Below are 18,884 nucleotides of genomic sequence, written 5' to 3'. Positions count from 1 at the left end.
TGTCATTATCTCAAATGGTAAATAGAACATTTTAATTGACGCTTCTTAAACCTTCTTGTAAATATTTGGTAAGAGGCCCTAGTGTCATATCCGTCAACACCGACTGGGAACATCTGTCATTTGAACTAAGACAAATTAATTCATTTTAAGAGTAATCATTGTCATTCAGTCTTCATCAATCACAATAGCATTAGGATGAAAAATTCTAAGAGGATGTTTTGAGTAAGAGTTTTCCAAATCCACACATTTCAATTTAACATAATCAGAAGTATATTATACATCTTTGTAATACATGCATGTAACAGAACACAGCAAGTAGGAATCAGAAAGATACCTGTCACAATTCATAAGCAAGAGAGATCAGGGAGCTCTTAAGAAGAAATTACACTCTCGTTTACAGATCACTTACCACTGAGACTTGACAGAAGTGTCCACAACATAGTTCACCTAATTGTCTGATACTTCCCTGAAGTTTCTTACCACAGAATGTATTAGACTTTACAAACATGGGGAAAACTAAAGTGAGTGTTAGGCTGGATAGAAATATGCCCAAGTAACCCAGTGTTGCCCAGACAGGAAGTGAAGCGGTTGTTTTGAATTTTAATAGTTGACTTTTACTTTCTATTCCTGGATTGGGGGTCTCAAGTGAAGACACTACCGGGCTATCATTAACTGGATGATCTTACCTCCTTCTCAATTATTCCACTAACCTCAGGGAGGAGGCCCAAATCAAGGTTGCCCCTCTATGTAGATGTATATGTTAAATTGTAGGTCATTAAAAATTTGACCTTCACACAAACCATAAAATACTTTCAAGAAAAAAATTTTTAATTTAATATACATTATTGACATGTTCCTTACCCATAAGTGCATTTGTAATAAAAATAAAATGAGAGGAAATGAAGAACTAAGCAATAAAATTTAACAGCAACTCTTTTCAATAAAAGCCAGTCATTAGGCTTTTAAAAATAACATGAAAATCTACAAAATCTTAATCTAAAAAGATGACTTTTGCTACCACTTAGCAACGTCATTACATGGGTACATGGACTTAAGTTTCCCCTCTTTAGACACACAGTTGCTCTTGGACTAGGATACAGTGGTGAGAAGCTGAGTAATACAACCCAAATTGAATGTCCTCAAAGGCACTGAATCAGCAGAAATACATTGTGGCAGTCCTGCTTGGGTGTGAACTTTCACTTCGAAGGTGATGAGTTAAGTCTCTAAGTAGATCCATTTTAGTCCCATCTGAGAGAAAGTATTTACCCTCACAAAACCTGTAAATGGCTCTGAGGTCTTCCTTACACAGCACATAATTTTTCCCACTCTGCCTTTACTGATGACCACGCGCTTTTTTACCTCGCTCTCCTACAACGTGAAAAATCTCAGAAGATTTATCTATATTTCACGTTCTCCAGCTCTTTTGCCAGTGTGAGCATACTGTTATGCATCCCTCAAAAAGAATAGATTCTTCTGGATGGAAAACAGCAAATAAGTGGAAAGAGACCCTAAATGACAGGTTTACAAGGAACTAAAATGCCAAATACTACAAACACACAACTGAAAATTAAAAGAGCAAGGAAAGAAGGGGCAAACACCATATATTAAATACAGAAGAAAAATGTTTTTACAGAAAGAGAAGCCACAGATAGGGAGGAGGGTTACATTTATTTTCTCATTTTATAAGACAAAGTATCTTCACTTTTGCCCCCAAATTATTATATAACTCTCACCAAAAATAAAATTACCTTTTGGGCAACAAGAAAATATTGATTTACTGAATTAAATATCCCACCATTCCCCTACACCCAACAACCTGAGTCACAAAGTAAAATAGAGCATTTACACATTTAGCCTGGAAAGAATTTTAATCAAGGTGAGGTTAACCCTGTACGTTAGAATTAGAAAATAATATACATCACATAAATGATATGGTATTATGTTTGGTACTATTAAAAGTTTCCCTTCCTTATAAAGCATCTGGGATAATAATTAAAGGAAGTTTTAGAATCAGTAGTCTTACCAGGGCAGCTTCATACCATCTAATATTGCACACACGCCTAGTAGCATATGCCAATTGTCTTGGATAGGAGAGTGAAGAATCCCAGATGACGTAAAATGTTTCTGTTGTTAGAATTATGCTAATTTCTCAATCAATCATTTTAAATATTGCATGTAATCTTTGCTTAAAAAGGTTTTTCTGCCCTGTCTAGAGGGCCCTACCGCTATAAAAATCTATTTTAACAGAAACAACACTTGCCTAACCAGAGACCTGGTACTTTCTTCAGTTTCAGAGGAGCAGCACAAATAATACATTTACATAAATATGTATAAAATGTGGTTTGGCCAGAGTAAGTGAGACGTAAGGTTATCATAAATCCTCTCAACACATCCCCGTTGTCATTAACATCATCAGCATCAGTCAACATCACCAACAAAATCACCGCAACACTAACCATTTTCTCTTCTTCCCCCTCCCTCTCCCTTAGACTTTCTTACCTCTCTCCCTCCTTGTACTGACTCCGGTCTTTTCAGGTTCAAACCCTGAAAGAAAAAAAAAAAAAAAAATATATATATATATATATATAAAAATAGATTATTGATGGCAAAGAAGAAGTAACTAATAATTAGTACTAGTGCAAAGATTTTGAAGTGAAAAAGAATTCATTTAACAAAGAAGATCTGAATGTACATGAATATCTCACACATACGACAATATCTATATCTGAGTAAGTCTTCAAAGGTGGTACCAATGCACTTCTTGCTAAATCCCAGGACCATAAGTAAAAATAATTGCAGCACTGGTGATTACGTAGGAAATATTCAGGATTTTTTCTCGTGAAAAGGACTTTCTTCATCTTCTATTATCATAACTGCTTTCTACACTACAAGGAGAGTGATTCACCTTAAGTCCCCAGTAAACACTATGCATAATTAAATGGTAGAAGAGTTCATCTTTTTCTTAGCAGACCTATTGCAAAATATGCTTGTGGCACAGGAGTCTGTCTGTTCATCTATCTATCTTCCCTGGAAATACTGCTATTTAGAAAGCAAAATAATGGGAAAAAAAATTTGCCCCCCTCTAAACACGATAAAAGCTTCAATTCCTGTTATTTTCCCTACTGCAGTAGTTTTATATGTGGAAGGAACTGTATGAAAATTGCAATAAAATGTGATCTCATAGTACCTAATTCTTCCTTTTTACCTTCCTTCATTTTTGTTACCTTTTATCCTCTTTCCCTCTGTCTCTTATCATGTCCTTTAATTACTTTACAATACATATTTATTGTATATGTACTGTGGGCCAGACACCATGCTAGATATTGGGGATATAAGTAATAAGTAGTCCTCAAAGTTTAGGAGATCATTGACTAGACACACAAAAGTGAAGGTAAAACTTCAGGAGAATGATGTCAGGTATACAAAACTTTCTCTGAACCTAAGATGAAAGAGGCTCATTCAGCCTGTGAATGGGCAAACACACAAAGGACCACAGAGGAGGATCACATCTAAACAGTGTGAAAGGCTGAAGAGGAAATGCAGAAGATGAACAACATGCAGCAGTCTAAACACCTGACTACTCAATGTATGGTGACTGGATTTGTAGCGTACCATCACCTGGGAGCTCATTTCTAATGCTGACTCCACCCAGGACCAGCTGAGCAAGAATATGTATTTTAACAAAATTTCCAGGTGATTCACATGCACGTTAGAGTTTGAGAAGCACTGCACTAAGAGGTCTAGGAAAGGCAAGTGGTTTAGTTGGCATATACTGTGAGTTGTGCAAAAAGGAGCAGTGGGGAAATAAGGCCCAAAAGTTGACCAAATTGTGAAGTCTTTCAAGAGTAGGAGTTTCGACTGTTCTTTAAGCAAATGCTTACTTCGACAGCAGTCTTTGAAAACGGGGGCATATAACAGATCAAGGACAGACATATATGAGAACTTACATATTCTCATAATTTAGTCTAAACCTACATCTTATTTTCTATTTTTCCTAGAAACACTATCAGAAGAAAAATGGAAAGAATACAAATAAATATTGGGATTTATCTTTATCATAATTTTTTTCATCTGCCTCTAAATTATGTGACAGAGCTTTTAGAAACCTTAACCTTAACTATTTTTCACATTATTATGAATAATTTTGACTTAAGTTAAAGTATTTTTCTATTTCTGATGAAACTCTGAACAGCACATAACCTTAAGTATATATTCTACATTATCACAATACATCTGGTAAGAAATTGACCTGTAAGAAACATATACTAGACTTTATTGTATTTCTAGCTTTATATTTTGGAATTTAAGAAAAGATTGTAACTGCTTTTTGTTGTCACATTAAGCTGCAGATTTAGAGTGTAATATAAGGAAAATATTCACAAGATAAAGTTTTTTTTCATTTGGTCACAGCATTTATGCTTAAAAAGGCAAAAGATTATTAAGATCTGAAGAGAAACCAGAGTGTTAATGCTTAAAAGGTTTTCAAGTGGTTTTTAAATTTTTACCTCATATATAAAACATTTCTTGAATTGTTTAGATAAAAACAGATGAACAAAAATATTAACTAAGTCCACTTTGTCTTTTTTTTTTATAATTTTTATTTCATATTGGAGTGTAGTTGATTAACAATGTTGCGTTAGTTTTGGGTGTACAGCAAAGTGATTCAGTTACTCATACACATATATCCATTCTTTTTAAAATTCTTTTCCCATTTAGGTTATTACAGAATATTGAGCAGAGTTCCCTGGGCTATACAGTAGGTCCCTGTTGGTTGTCTATTTTAAATATAGCAGGGTGTACATGTCGATCCCAAACTCCCAGTCTATCCCTCCCCGCCACCGTCTCCCCCTGGTAACCATACGTTCAGTCCACTTTGTTTTAAAAAATAGACTATTACTCTACTGACTCTAGAAAAGTCTCTAGAATCAACCTGGCAAACAGTTATTCTTGTAAGTAAATGGCAGCCTGATTTCTGAGTTTAGAAAATTATCTACATTTACAGGATACATCTTGAAGAGCCTAAATTTCATATGAAATAAGATATAAAACAAAATTTTAGAACATTTCTTAAACCTGGCAGTGTAGGCTAAAAAATTCTAAAGTGGCATTCATGCTCATAACTATTAGGATTTGGGAAACTCTAATGATGTGCTTTCGAATTTAGACAGATGTGGGCTTAAATCTTCAGTTTGTAACCTTCTTTTGTGTTCTAACAAATTACATAATATTTCTCAACCTCATCATTTTTTTAGTTGAAAAATAATAATAAATATAATAACTATATCATGTGGTTGCTATGAAGATTAAATTAGATAATATGTGTATAGCACTTAGCAAAGGGTCGGACACAGCATATCCCAAAACAGTAATTGTTATCTCCTCTTCGTATTCTAATTTTTATTATCATTATTATACTTATATAACACATCTAAATATAAGATAAATTTGAGCAAATATCCTGATATTGTGCCTTTCATTTGAAGAATGCAAATTATCATGCTTTGCTTTAACTTCTTGACATATTTATATTTGTAATGGTGTTTTGAACTTCTTGTCTGTTAATTCTATCATCTGTCATTTCCAGGTCTGTTTTTATTGACTGAATTATTTCCTGGTTATGAGTCACATTTTCCTATGTTTTCTTATGTCCAGTAATGTTTTCATTCATTGCCAGATATTGTGATTTTTATTCTGTTTAGTGCTAGATTTTGTTTATTCCCTTAGAAGGGGTTAGGATTGTTTCTGGCAGATGGTTAAGTTACTTGTGGGTCAGACTAACCCCTCTGAGGCTTGCTTTAACAACATTTTTAGGATGAGTCTGAAGTAGTCTTTAGAGTTATTTATCTCTATTACTAAAGCTTGACCCTTTTGTGCTCTCTACTGAATATTCCATGTATTCAATGAGGGTTCACTACGCTGGCTGATGGGAATTCAAAAGACTCCCAGACCTGTGAAAGCTCTGGGAATTCTACTTAAAGTTCTCTTGTAATTATTCTTTTCCAGCAGTTATTCTTTGCCTAGCCTTATCAAATTTCACTCTACATATGTGAAGACTGTTATTCAAATAAAATTCTCAGAGTAACACCTATGCAGATTTCTAGAGTTCTTCTCTGTATGTTTCCCTCCTTTCTGGTAATCAATCTTACAAATCGAAGCTGCCTTGTTCTTTCCAAACTCAGATCTTTGTCTCCTCAACTACAAAATTTAAAGACCCTGTAGTTCTGACTGGCCTGTCCCTCCATGCACCATGGTCCAAAAACTGCCTCCAGGCAGAAATCCGGGTATTGCAAGACTCTCTCTGTTTTCCTTTTCACAGGTGTTATAGCGCTTCCCTGTCTATTTTTTAATGTGTGAGAGTTGTTTTATATGTTTTGCCTAGTCTTCTAACTATTGAATATTACAGTAGGAGGGTAAGTCTTATAACTAGTATTCCTTCATGAATAGAAGCAGAACTCAAGGTAAATATTTTAAGCTTATTTTTTCAAAGGAGGAAGTTGAAGCTTACAAAATTTAAATTATGTGGTCTGAGTACCAGAGCTAGTGAGTACAAAAGCAAAATTTAAACCAATATATTAAGAGCCTAGATACCAAGTTCATTTATTCATTCCTTGGTCAAGTTTCTTTAAATTCACACCAGTCAAAATCTTTAATGTCTTACATACTTATGAACACAAATTTATCATAACATGCAACTCATGCCTGAGCCATGGTGATTCCTCAAGACAACACAGTGATTAAGAGGAGCTGGGTGTCAGAATTTTAAGAAGAAACATACCTGTTTGGATGGAATAGGAGCTGGACAGTCAGCATGCAAGCATAGATATGATATATTTTATAAACTTAGTCATAATTTAGGAACTGAATTATTGAAACACAAATCTTGAGGTTGAAGAACTGAGTCAGAGAATTTGATGGCAAGAATTTGGGACCCATATGGGCAGAGGATAATGAACTAAGGATTTCCATATGCTAACAGGGCTTCAGGCAAGAAGGTGTTTCAATGGAGAAGTCAAATGGTCTACTGCATAATAAGATTCAGGAAGAATTCTTGAGGTGTAAAGCCCTAACCAATGGCAGGAATTAGTACGAATCCTAGAGTAACACTAAACCTTCAAGTTGGAAGTTCAGGTGGCTTGAGTGGGGAAAGTTGTTAAGGGTGAAATATCAACTTAACTTCCAGCTTTTGCTAGGAAAACTACAGCAATCTTGAGTTTTGCTGGCTCTTATTGATAGTAAATTGGTCAATTTACTTGGAAAGATCAAATCATATTACCATCCTAATTAAACAAGCAATAACATTTAAGACAGAAATTTTTCAAAAGAAATATTAATCTCAAGGAAACAAAGCCCCTTTTTAGCCCCTTACATATATACTACACAATTTTCTCATTTTAAAATTAAAAAGTACTTGGAATTTTCCAATTCTGTGTAACCTCCACTAAAGCATATATTGAAATAATTCAGAAAGAAATGAATGTTTTAATTCTATTCACTAAGACAATCTGACTCTTAGAAAGACTTGAAGTAGACAAGGAACAGTAAAATTACTTACGTCCATATAAATACAACTGTACACTAGTTGACTCTTAAGATTAATACAAGATATATACAATTTTAATTGGTATAAAAACCCACTTCATTACTCTTAAATACAAATACAATATTTATTCATCATATCTTCCAAAAATCATATTTGAAAGTACCCCAGGAATACAGTGGAGGAAAATGTTATTTCCCTTATTACACATATATTGTCACTAGAGAGTATAAACTCTTTGTGTTGATCAAAATTAAGCCCATGAAACCTAACCAAAATGTTATAAATCGTAGGAAGAAAAAATTACCCCAAAGCAAATATTCTGCAATGTGCTAAATTAAGATAATTTAGTAAGCCTTAAAGGGAAAAATCTGTTAACTGAATAAAATGGAATTTTCTACCAAAATCTCTCTTGCAGAACAGGATTCAGACATCTGTGTGAACACCCCCAGTAACTATGCTAGGGTACGAGGTCATCTCTGTCTAAAGTATACATAGGGGGGAGATCGCCTTTGTAATGATTACAAATTCTTCCCAAATTGCTATCATGTCATAAAGATTTTCCCCGCTTCCCTATAAACAAAAAGTGAGAAATATAGTATCCAGTACCCCTAGATTTGGTTGCTTTATTTTCCCAATATGGACAACTATAGAATGAGCAGATTGGAATAGGTATTTCATTTCTAGCACTCTGGAGATTTCATTGTGATAATTTTCTTAACTGTAGAAGGTAGTTATGATTTAACTGGAAAAAACCAAAATTAATTTTTAAAAGACCTCAAATAACTGTATGGCTTTTACATTTAGCCTCAACTTTGGAGCTACAAGAAAGAACTAGAAGGAAGTTTAAATAACATGTAGTTCAATCTCTTCATTTGACAGATGAGGGGGCTCACAGCAGGGAACTTAACCTACAAGTGGCAGACTTGGAGCTTGAACTCTGGTCACTGGGTCCCAAATCTAGGACTAATTATTACCACAGCTATAAAAATAACTAGTATTTCGGGGGTGATCTCTGTGTGTCAAGCACTGCTCCAAGTGTCTTCCCTGCATTAATTCAATTCTTATGATAATTCATTTTATTGCAGCTATGGTATATGGCCCCAAAGAATGGCAAGAATGTTGGTAAACCCTTCTGGCCTTCCTGCTTCTTACCACTACATTTCTTCTTCAACAGTGGTATCATTTTGGGAAGAAAAGCACAGTCTTGGAATATGAGGACAATGCTCAACTCTGGGTTTGGTCCACCTACCAAGAAAATGATGTGGGAGTGGAAGGATATAGAGGGCTGTACTGGATGATCCCTTTAGAGCTTTAAAATCTAGTATCTGTGCTATGTTTTAATTTTTAAGACAGGCAGTCTGGTTCTCTTACAGGTTCTTGCTATGCATTTTTCTATCTTGTACGGCTTCTTGGTGAGACTGCTGAACCTATTCAAGAAGCTAAGAAATCCCAGTGAGTTTGAACACAGCTTGATAAACTTATTGTCAACCTTGTTCGGTTCCTAAATCCTGGTTTTCTTAATTTGGGTATCTACTTTTTCATCTATCAGCTTGCTGCACAGACTTTAAATTCAGTGTCAAGTTTCAGTTATATTGCTGATGAAAAATCTTTAGTTGTATATATGGATTTCTAACCTTAGCCGTATCTAGGATTGATTTTGTAAGTGATAGTATTGAGATGTGTGACTAGTTATAGGTTTACAGAATAGACTCATATACTCAGAATCTTTCCCAAGGCTGCTGAACCTACTTAAAAACTCCAAGAATTCACTCTTATGTATAATTTCCAGTCTTCCTTTAAAGTTAATGAACGTAGTTTAAATATTCATTGTGAGTCTCATCTCTTTTTTAGCCATTACATTGGAAAAACTTTTTTTCTTATACTGAAATTATGTCACAGAGAGATTTGTATTCGCCTGTTTGAAAATTCTACAGTTCATCAGGATTTGAGCTAAAATCCATCCAAAGACAAAAACAAGAGCCAAATGTAAACACTTATCAAACTCTGTTTTTCTTTTTGAAGTTAGTCATTCTAGTCATCTTTGAAACTCTATACCATAATATCTGCAATCCATTCACTGGAAACTTTGAATTGCTCTTCATTTCCCTTTTCAAAAACCAAGATAATGTCATTGTTTTCAGGGACTCCACCATTCTTCTGACGTTTTAAAAATGGAAAATCATCCCATATTTGTAAAATAATGTTGTAACTACATCACAGGATACTTTTAAATGTACACATACACATTTTACAAAAATAGTATACATTTGTTGAATTTTTACTAGATGACAGGCATTATGCTGAGTACTTTACATGACTTATTTTTTTTTATTCCTCACAATTATGTTGCAGGTATCACTATTAATTCCTATTTTGGGCATCGGGTGATTGAGGCAGAGAGGATAATTAACTTGCCCAAAGAGACACAGCTAGAAGGAGGTGGGGTTAATTATTGAACCCAGAGTATCTGATTACAGAGCTCCTTTTGCAAACACTACACATAATACCTTCAAAAGTAACTATTACTTTATGTCTTGTGTGTATGAGATGAATATCTAATATCAATTAGATCAATATGTGTTTAATAAATGAGTGAGTAACCCATTAGTTGAGTAAACCTAATCCCAGAATTATATTAAAGTTTTTACATATTGAAGAAGTAAATGCAAGATAAATTCTTGGTTTTGAATTCATTTAGCATTTGGAAATAACTGTGAGAAAAAAGTTAAAGTAAATGAGATTGGATTCCAGAGTTCCTAATTTCTTGGAAATAAATGTAAAATTCAACTGAAATATTTCCTGGGGCAGACAAAGATTAAAAGAAAATTAATGTAACTATGTGGGCACAACTAACATTTCATAGAGTTTGTCTGTGATTATCATTGCTCTAGGCTATCTTAAATATTAAACAAGTATAGTACATCTACACCTCCAGTTTTCTAGTTCTCATCTTGGTATATTGCATAAGTTAAATTTCTTCTGCTCCAGGGACTTGGGTTCTCATTTTTTATGAGCTTATATACAATGAAATTTGCCCTGAAACTAGAATATTTCCAGTATTTCTGATGTTCATTCCTGGGTGGTCATTTGTGATGAAGGTGTCTTTTCATTTCCGATATGAGACTAATCAACAACATAGAATTTCTACTATGCTTTTAGGTAATATTATTTCTGACAACCTCCATCTTTTATTCTAATTCCAAAATAGAAAGTGAAAGACATAGTTTCAGAAAATAAGTAATCCCAAATATTGCCAATGAAAGGTGTATTGCTTTAGAATCCCTTAGTGGTGGTAAACATCAGTCCAACTGTGAATTTAAACAGATATGGACAGGATTAGCACCTAATGTGTGGGATGCGGCATCATGAAATATTTGAAACTTTATCCCTTGATTAGGCTAAGCTAATTGAATCATTAATCTGTCTAGTAAGCTGTCTTTTATATTCTTACTACAGAACATAAAAAGAGAGAATGGGCTTCCCTGGTGGCGCAGTGGTTGAGAATCTGCCTGCCAATGCGGGGGACACGGGTTCGAGCCCTGGTCTGGGAGGATCCCACAGGCTGTGGAGCAACTGGGCCCGTGAGCCACAACTACTGAGCCTGCGCGTCTGGAGCCTGTGCTCCGCAACAAGAGAGGCGGCGATAATGAGAGGCCCGCGCACCGCGATGAAGATTGGCCCCCACTTGCCGCAACTAGAGAAAGCCCTCGCACAGAAAGGAAGACCCAACACAGCCATAAATAAATAAATAAATAAATAAATAAATAAATAAATAAATAAATAAATAAACCCCCCCCCCCCAAAAAAAAAAGAGAGAATGTACTAAAGTAGTTCAAGAGAGAGGACTAATAGACAGAATATGTTTATCTATCAATCTATCTGCCTATAACTTCTGACTCCATCTCTTTCTAAATCCACCCCCGTCACTCTTTTACAGAATCTCGTGCTGTTGATAGTTCTTGTCTACGTCAAACATTCTTCTAACATAGACTTTTGGTCCAGGTGCTCATCCCAGCAGGAACTCTCTCTAGATATCTGCATGACCAAAATCCTACAGTTTCTCAAGTTTTTGCTTACATCCTACCTTCTCAGTGAGGTATACTTTATCCCCCTATTTAATATTATAGTCTACTGCCTACTTCACTTCCAGGGATACTTACAATCTTTTAATATACTGTATACATCTATTATTATAGTATATTACCTATCTTTCCACATTAGTATTTAAGGGCTACAAAGACAAGGTTCAGATCTTTGCTGCTATGTTTTCTAAGTTATCCCAATTGTTCAAACAGTGCCTGGAGCATGGTAAGTGCTAAATAAGTATTTAAATGTTTGTTGAATAAGTGCAAATAGTGCATTAGGTTCCTGCTTCCATTTACATGCCAAGAATATATTTAAATAATTTTTTCCTCCACTATCAGATTTTGCGTGCAGAGAGTAATAACAGAGTTCAACTTATTTGTACCAGAATAAGATCTGAATGGAGATATTTTTAACTACTTCCTATGATCCTTGTGTTACCAAATTTTTACCTGGGCATATTTTGAGGCACTTTTAAAAAAAAGTCGAGCAATAAATGTCCATCAACAGAGGAATAGATAAAGAAGATGTGGTACATATATACAATGGAATATTATTCAGCCATAAAAAAGAACGAAATAATGCCACTTGCAGCAACATGGATGGACCTAGAGGTTATTACACTAAGTGAAGTAAGTCAGACACAGAAAGACAAATATTATATAATACCACTCATATGTGGAATCTAATTTTTAAAAATGACACACATGAACTTATTTACAAAAAAAGAAACAGACTCACAGATTTCGAAAACAAACCTATAGTTACCAAAGGGGAAATGTGGGGAGGAGGGATAAATTAGGAGCTTGGGATAACATACACACACTACTATACATAAAATAGATAACCAACAAGGACCTACTGTATAGCACAGGGAACTATACTCAATATTCTATAATAACCTATATGGGTAAAGTATCTGAAATAATCTGAAAAGAATGAATATATGTATTTGTATAACTGAATCACTTTGCTGTATACCTGAAACTAACACAAAATTGTAAATCAACTGTACTCCAATGAAATAAAAAAAGTCAAGCGAGCAATTAGGAGTTAATTAGTAATAGGATATCCACGTGCATTTTTTGTCTTTCAAAAGCAACAAAATGAGTTAAGTGTTTCTCTTATTAATTACTTGCCTTTTAAATATGTCTATTAATTTGAGTACTGTGATTGCATACATTTTAAGAGGAACAGGTTGTATCTTTTATTATTCATTTGTTTTAGCTAAGCAAAGAAATGTTCTAGAAACACCTTAAGACTCCTAATTCCCAAGGTTTCTAGGTACAGGAACATTTGTGTGCATGTTTTGATCATATAGGGAGAATAATTATTTTAGCTATTAAAATAATTTGAAACCAAATCATCCATCATCCTTTTATTCTCTAGTAGTCATACAAAGGCTATTTCTTTACCACTGATGCAAGTCATAAAAAGCTTTCGTCAACTCAGTCTTTCAGGAGAGTTTGAGATTTCAGGTACAATTATGTTTAAATGCTATATATTCTAAACTTGCCTTCCTATTAATGACTAGTTTTTCTTATTCTTCTTTCCCTTTCACTCTCTTTAGCTATGCCATTTCTTACAAGGAACCTTCTAAAAGAACTAGTCCATCTCCCCTCCCCCCAAATCTGGTGCTAACACATTTGTTCACCCACACTTACACACATAGAGATCTGGGTAATGTCAGGCATTTTAGCAAGAGAAGTTTAAAGGACTCTTGAATACATTGGATTTGAGGGGTTGAAAGGACTATCATCCTTATAATGAATACCATTAATCCATATAGTTAAAAGAATCTGCCCAAAGATACCTAATTAAATACTATGGGTACAGGTTTTCCACTTTAAGTGCCACCGTTCCACAAGAATTACCTAAAGCACATAACTGATACATTTTCAAAGATAGCTCATTATCTGTCCCAAAGCTTTCTTTGAATCTTTATTGCTAATGATGCTTTGCAGGTGACATTTAGAGTTGCTATTTATAACAACCAACAAAAATGCTCAAATGCTTTGGGGAGCTTTTCACTATTAATCTAAACTTCTCATCCAAAAATTCTTTGAACTCATGAAGATCTTCAATCACTTGAGCCTACCACTTTCTCATTCAGTTTCCCTCTAATTTCCTTCTTTTTCAGCATAGCATCCAAGGAACATGATTATCATCAGGCCGATACACAAACCTTTCAACTTTTTGAATCCTTTCTTCCTCTGTTGTACTTCCCTAGCAAAGCTAAACTCTGGATATCATCTATATAAGGTATAACTGCACCTAATAACTAACTGTGTGTTGCTGGAGAAAAACAGAGTGTTGTGTTTAAATTTATGATCACAAATTCGAAATTTGCTCTCAGCATTTTCTGAAAATCTGAATCTTTACTGCTTTCAACATTTTATACCAGCTGTTACCTTCTTGTAATCATCTCCACCCACAATCTTCATACGTTTATAGGGTTACCTTCTTGCCACTACTATATTTAAAATAGATAACCAACAAGGATCTATTCTATAGCACAGGAAACGCTGCTCAATATTCTGCAATAACCTAAATGGGAAAAGAATTTGAAAAAGATACATATATATGTATAACTGAATCACTTTGCTGTACACCTGAAACTAACACAACACTGTTAATCAACTATGCTCCAATATAAAATAAAAATGTTTAAAAATAAATAAATAAAATGTTCATTTACTCTTTTTTTGTAAATATGGTATTAACATATAGACACTAATATTTGCAATTCAAATTCATTCAGAAAAAATTAGTTGAATAAATTCATTTGTTCCTTTTTCTCACTGACCTTGGGATATTACTTAAACCTCAGAGATCACATTTCTTTTTCAGGAAAATTAGAAAACTGGACTAGTCTTAAATATCTCCTTTAGCTTTAAAACACTGAAATTTTCTGTTCTTTTAGAAAATTGTTTTAAATCTCTCAATTTTAATATTTGAGCTTTGTTATCTAATCAGTTTCAACTCAAGAATTTTATCAATAATTGTGGCCTCTGCCTGTCTCAGTGCTTTTCTTTAAAAATCTCCCTCAACTGTTCTAAGAGCTCTTCAAAATATTAAACAAGTAACCAGTGCCAGCATGAGTGCATTTTTTAAACTTTGCTGTAGATATTTGTATTTTTAATAATTATTACCTTATAAATTGGCATAGCTTCCAACATATCCATTTCGTTTCCACTTTTAAACATAGTATTCATAATGTACAACTCTATATTGTCTGAACAACTCTATTGAAGACTCAATATTAAACAAACCAGATGTGTCAACATCCATTGTTGGAGATCCTGCTTTATTAAATGTACTTATTTCTGTCATTATTAATTTCTAGGAACAGCTAAACAGACCAGAAAAATAAATGTGTAGTCTCAGACAGCAAGTCAGAAAATCACCATCGCTTACATTTTCACCTGACAGATCAACATTCCATAGTGTAATTTAACGTCTTCTCAAACCCAAAGACCTACCTGAAAATAAAATGACAATTTCCATTTCCCTATAGTATCTATTCTAATTTAACTGCATTTTCATCATGAATTTCTGGAAATTGGATCTCGCTTAGAAATCTATAAACATTAGGAAGACAATGTTACAACTATTTGGGATATATTTTTATACTCTCAATCTGATAAAATAACATCTTTCAAAAGTCAGGTGATGCTTTAAATACATAAATTGCAATCATCAGATTTCTATTCGAACTAGTCCAGTGACTTGTTATAGTAAAAAGAAGCTAATTAAAAAAATTCTATGGCTACATTTGGCAAGGATTAGCCAGGATGTACCAGTTGGGAAGATGAAGTCTGAAATTAAATATTGTGTATTAACTCTAATGATATTGTTCTCCAATTTATTCAACTTGAAAGTGTAGCGAGGGAAATGTTAGCCTCTGTTCCTCATGAAATAGCAATCTGACCAAGGGGAGGTCTGGAGTTATTTGTATGACAGAGAACTGGTCAGAAATGGTATATTTTAGTCTTAAGGACTTCAAACCAGTGTTTAGATTTTCCAATCAGGAATGTGAAAACCTGTAAGAGACTCTGAAACACCTTAGGTTCTCCCTTCCTACCGACTCTGCCCCACCATCACCAAGGGTGCAGTTTACCTTAAAGAGAGAGGAGAAACAAAGTCTTAATGCAGCAATGTTTGTGCTCGCATATGCTATCCATCTGCTGATAGCCATTTAACCCACTGACCCCTCACTTTTATTTTCTGGCTTATTCATTCACTCAACAAATATTGTTCTGAGTGCCTACTATGTGCCAGGTCCTAGTCTGTGCATCGGGCCAAGACAGATAAGGTATATTTCTTTTGGTGCTTACCTTAAACTATTTTATAGATATGTAATTTACATAAAGATTTATGGAATGTTACCACTGGGGGAAAAAAAAAGCTTAAGAAATCATTTAGCCCTTTTTCCTTATTTTATTAATATTTGTGAGGAAACTGAGGCTGGCCTATAGATAGGGAATATGACTTCTCAAGATTACACAGTTAGTTAGTGACCATAGTATATATGATGCCAGTGTCTAGATACCTACTTCTCTAGATATCTCTAAAGATAATTACCTAGGTACCTCTGCTTTTTAAAATGTTCCTAGCCTCTTATTCTCTCACTACGTTCTGTTTATTATTTTACTGTGATGTGGATGACCTGGTTGAGAAAGTTATACTTTTCAGTTTGCCCTTTTCTGAGTCACCTTCAATTTCAGGTTCTTTAATTGTTATCTGACACCATAGGAACAATCTTGGCTGCAAAGGAGGCCAGGTGAATCCCCAAGGTTTACTGCACTGTGCTTCATTTCTCTTCTGTCACTAACTGTGAGACCATTTGGCAACAGTTGACTCAGAGCCTTAAGATAATTAGTTCTTCCTCAGAGTGGCATGATTTTTAAGGAGGGAAGTATGCAACATCTGTTCCAAAACCCGAATCTACCATTTGTAGAATGTGACCCATTTTGCTGTCTCTTTGATATTTTTGAAAATAGTTTACCTGAGTAATGTCCTCAATAATGTGGTCTCCTTACATCTTATTTCTGAATTATTTCTAATACCATCCAAAGCACATCTTGTCCCAATTGAAGGGAAACAAAGAAACAAAAAAACTGGATGGGAAAATATAAAATACTACAAAAGAAATAAAATAAAAAGATAATTTTAAAGTAAATGAATAATGTTTAATACAGTAATTACACACTTTACATATTTTATTTTTTATAGATATAAGTACACTTAGCACCTAATATTTAGAATAAATTACTACATTTTGAACCTTAACATTTTAACTCAGTCATATTAATGTAGGAAGCCATATTCAACTATGAGTTCTAAAAAGATAAATATAAAACTTTCAGTATAATTGGATTAGAAATTATTTACAATTTCTACACATTTTGTATATCAGATAATAATCTAAGCTCAATGAAGTCGAAATCTTCATTAAATGTAGTGTAATTCCTCAAGAAATTTGCTTAAACATAGAACAATCAGGTTTTCCTAAACTTTTTTTATTGTTCTTTATTGCATACATAGTAAGTCAAAACTCAGATTTATATGGACATTAAAAAATAAAGAACTTGTGATGTTGTGATTTATAATAAGAAATATATATATTTTGGTCTTCACAGTTTTTGGCACACAGCTTTTTTTTTTAACATCTTTATTGGAGTATAGTTACTTTACAATGGTGGGTTAGTTTCTGCTGTACAACAAAGTGTATCAGGTATATGTATACATATATCCCCACACCCGCTCCCTCTTGCATCTCCCACCCGCCCCCAACCCATCCCTCTAGGTGGTCACAAAGCACCAAGCTGATCTCCCTGTGCTATGCGGCTGCTTCCCACTAGCTATCTATTTTATATTTGGTAGTGTATATATGTCCATGCCACTCTCTCACTTTGTCCCAGCTTACCCTTCCCCCTCCCAGCGTCCTTAAGTCCATTCTCTACGTCTGCATCTTTATTCCTGACCTGCCCCTATGTTTTTCAGAACCTTTTTTGTTTTTTTTTAGATTCCATATATATGTGTTAGCATATGGTATTTGTTTTTCTCTTTCTGACTTACTTCACTCTGCATGACAGTCTCTAGGTCCATCCACCTCACCTCAAAAAACTCTGTTTTGTTCCTTTTTATGGCTGAGTAATATTCCATTGTACATATGTGCCACATCTTTTTATCCATTCCATCTGTTGATGGACACTTAGGTTGCTTCCATGTCCTGGCTATTGTAAATAGAGCTGCAATGAACATTTTGGTACCTCTTTTTGAATTATGGTTTTCTCTGGGTATATGCCCAGTAATGGGATTGCTGGCTCATATGGTAATTCTATTTTTAGTTTTTTAAGGAACCTCCATACTGTTCTCCATAGTGGCTGTATCAATTTACATTCCCACCGACAGTGCAAGATGGATCCCTTTTCTCCACACCCTCGCCAGCATTTATTGTTTGTAGATTATTTGATGGTGGCCATTCTGACCGGTGTGAGATGACATCTCATTGTAGTTTTGATTTGCATTTCTCTAATGATTAGTGATGCTGAGTATCCTTTCATGTGTTTGTTGGCAATCTGTATATCTGCTATGGAGAAATGTCTATTTAGGTCTTCTGACCATTTTTGGATTGGGTTGTTTGTTTTTTGGATATTGAGCTGCATGACCTGCTTGTATATTTTGGAGATTAATCCTTTGTCATTGTTTTGTTTGCAAATATTTTCTCCCATTCTGAGGGCTGTCTTTTCATCTTATTTATGGTTTTCTTTGCTGTGCAAAAGCTTTTAAGTTTCATTAGGTCCCATTTGTTTATTTTTGTTTTTATTTCCATTTCTCTAGGAGGTGGGTCAAAAAGGATCTTGCTGTGATTTATGTCATAGAGTGTTCTGCCTATGTTTTCCTCTAAGAGTTTGATACTGTCCGGCCTTACACTTAGGTCTTTAATCCATTTTGAGTTTATTTTTGTGTATGGTGTCAGGGAGTGTTCTAATTTCATACTTTTACATGTACCTGTCCAATTTTCTTTATTTTTTCTTTATTCTGCTCTGTGGTAGTTATTTCCACTATTTTATCTTCCAGGTCACTTATCCATTCTTTGCCTCAGTTATTCTGCTATTGATTCCTTCTAGAGAATTATAAATTTCATTTATTGTGTTCTTCATCATTGTTTGTTTGGTCTTTAGTTCTTCTAGGTCCTTGCTAAACGTTTCTTGTATTTCTGCATTCTATTTCCAAGATTTTGGGTCATCTTTAG

The 18,884-nt window shown here is 34.3% G+C and overlaps 1 protein-coding gene across 3 annotated transcripts in view; it reads right to left on the bottom strand.

Moving 5' to 3' along the window:
* CCSER1 (coiled-coil serine rich protein 1) overlaps positions 1–18,884 on the bottom strand; it is a 1,308,992-nt gene that overhangs the window by 418,833 nt on the left and 871,275 nt on the right. For all 3 annotated transcript variants that reach the window (XM_068542049.1, XM_068542050.1, XM_068542051.1), the window contains one exon: positions 2,500–2,544. In XM_068542049.1, coding sequence (XP_068398150.1) covers positions 2,500–2,544 — 45 coding nt within the window. The remainder of the gene's footprint in view (positions 1–2,499; positions 2,545–18,884) is intronic.

Source organism: Eschrichtius robustus, chromosome 4 (assembly GCF_028021215.1).
Source record: "Eschrichtius robustus isolate mEscRob2 chromosome 4, mEscRob2.pri, whole genome shotgun sequence".
NCBI lineage: Eukaryota > Metazoa > Chordata > Mammalia > Artiodactyla > Eschrichtiidae > Eschrichtius > Eschrichtius robustus.
The sequence above is the reverse complement of the archived record's forward strand: the minus strand, read 5'-3'. Positions and strand labels throughout refer to the sequence as shown.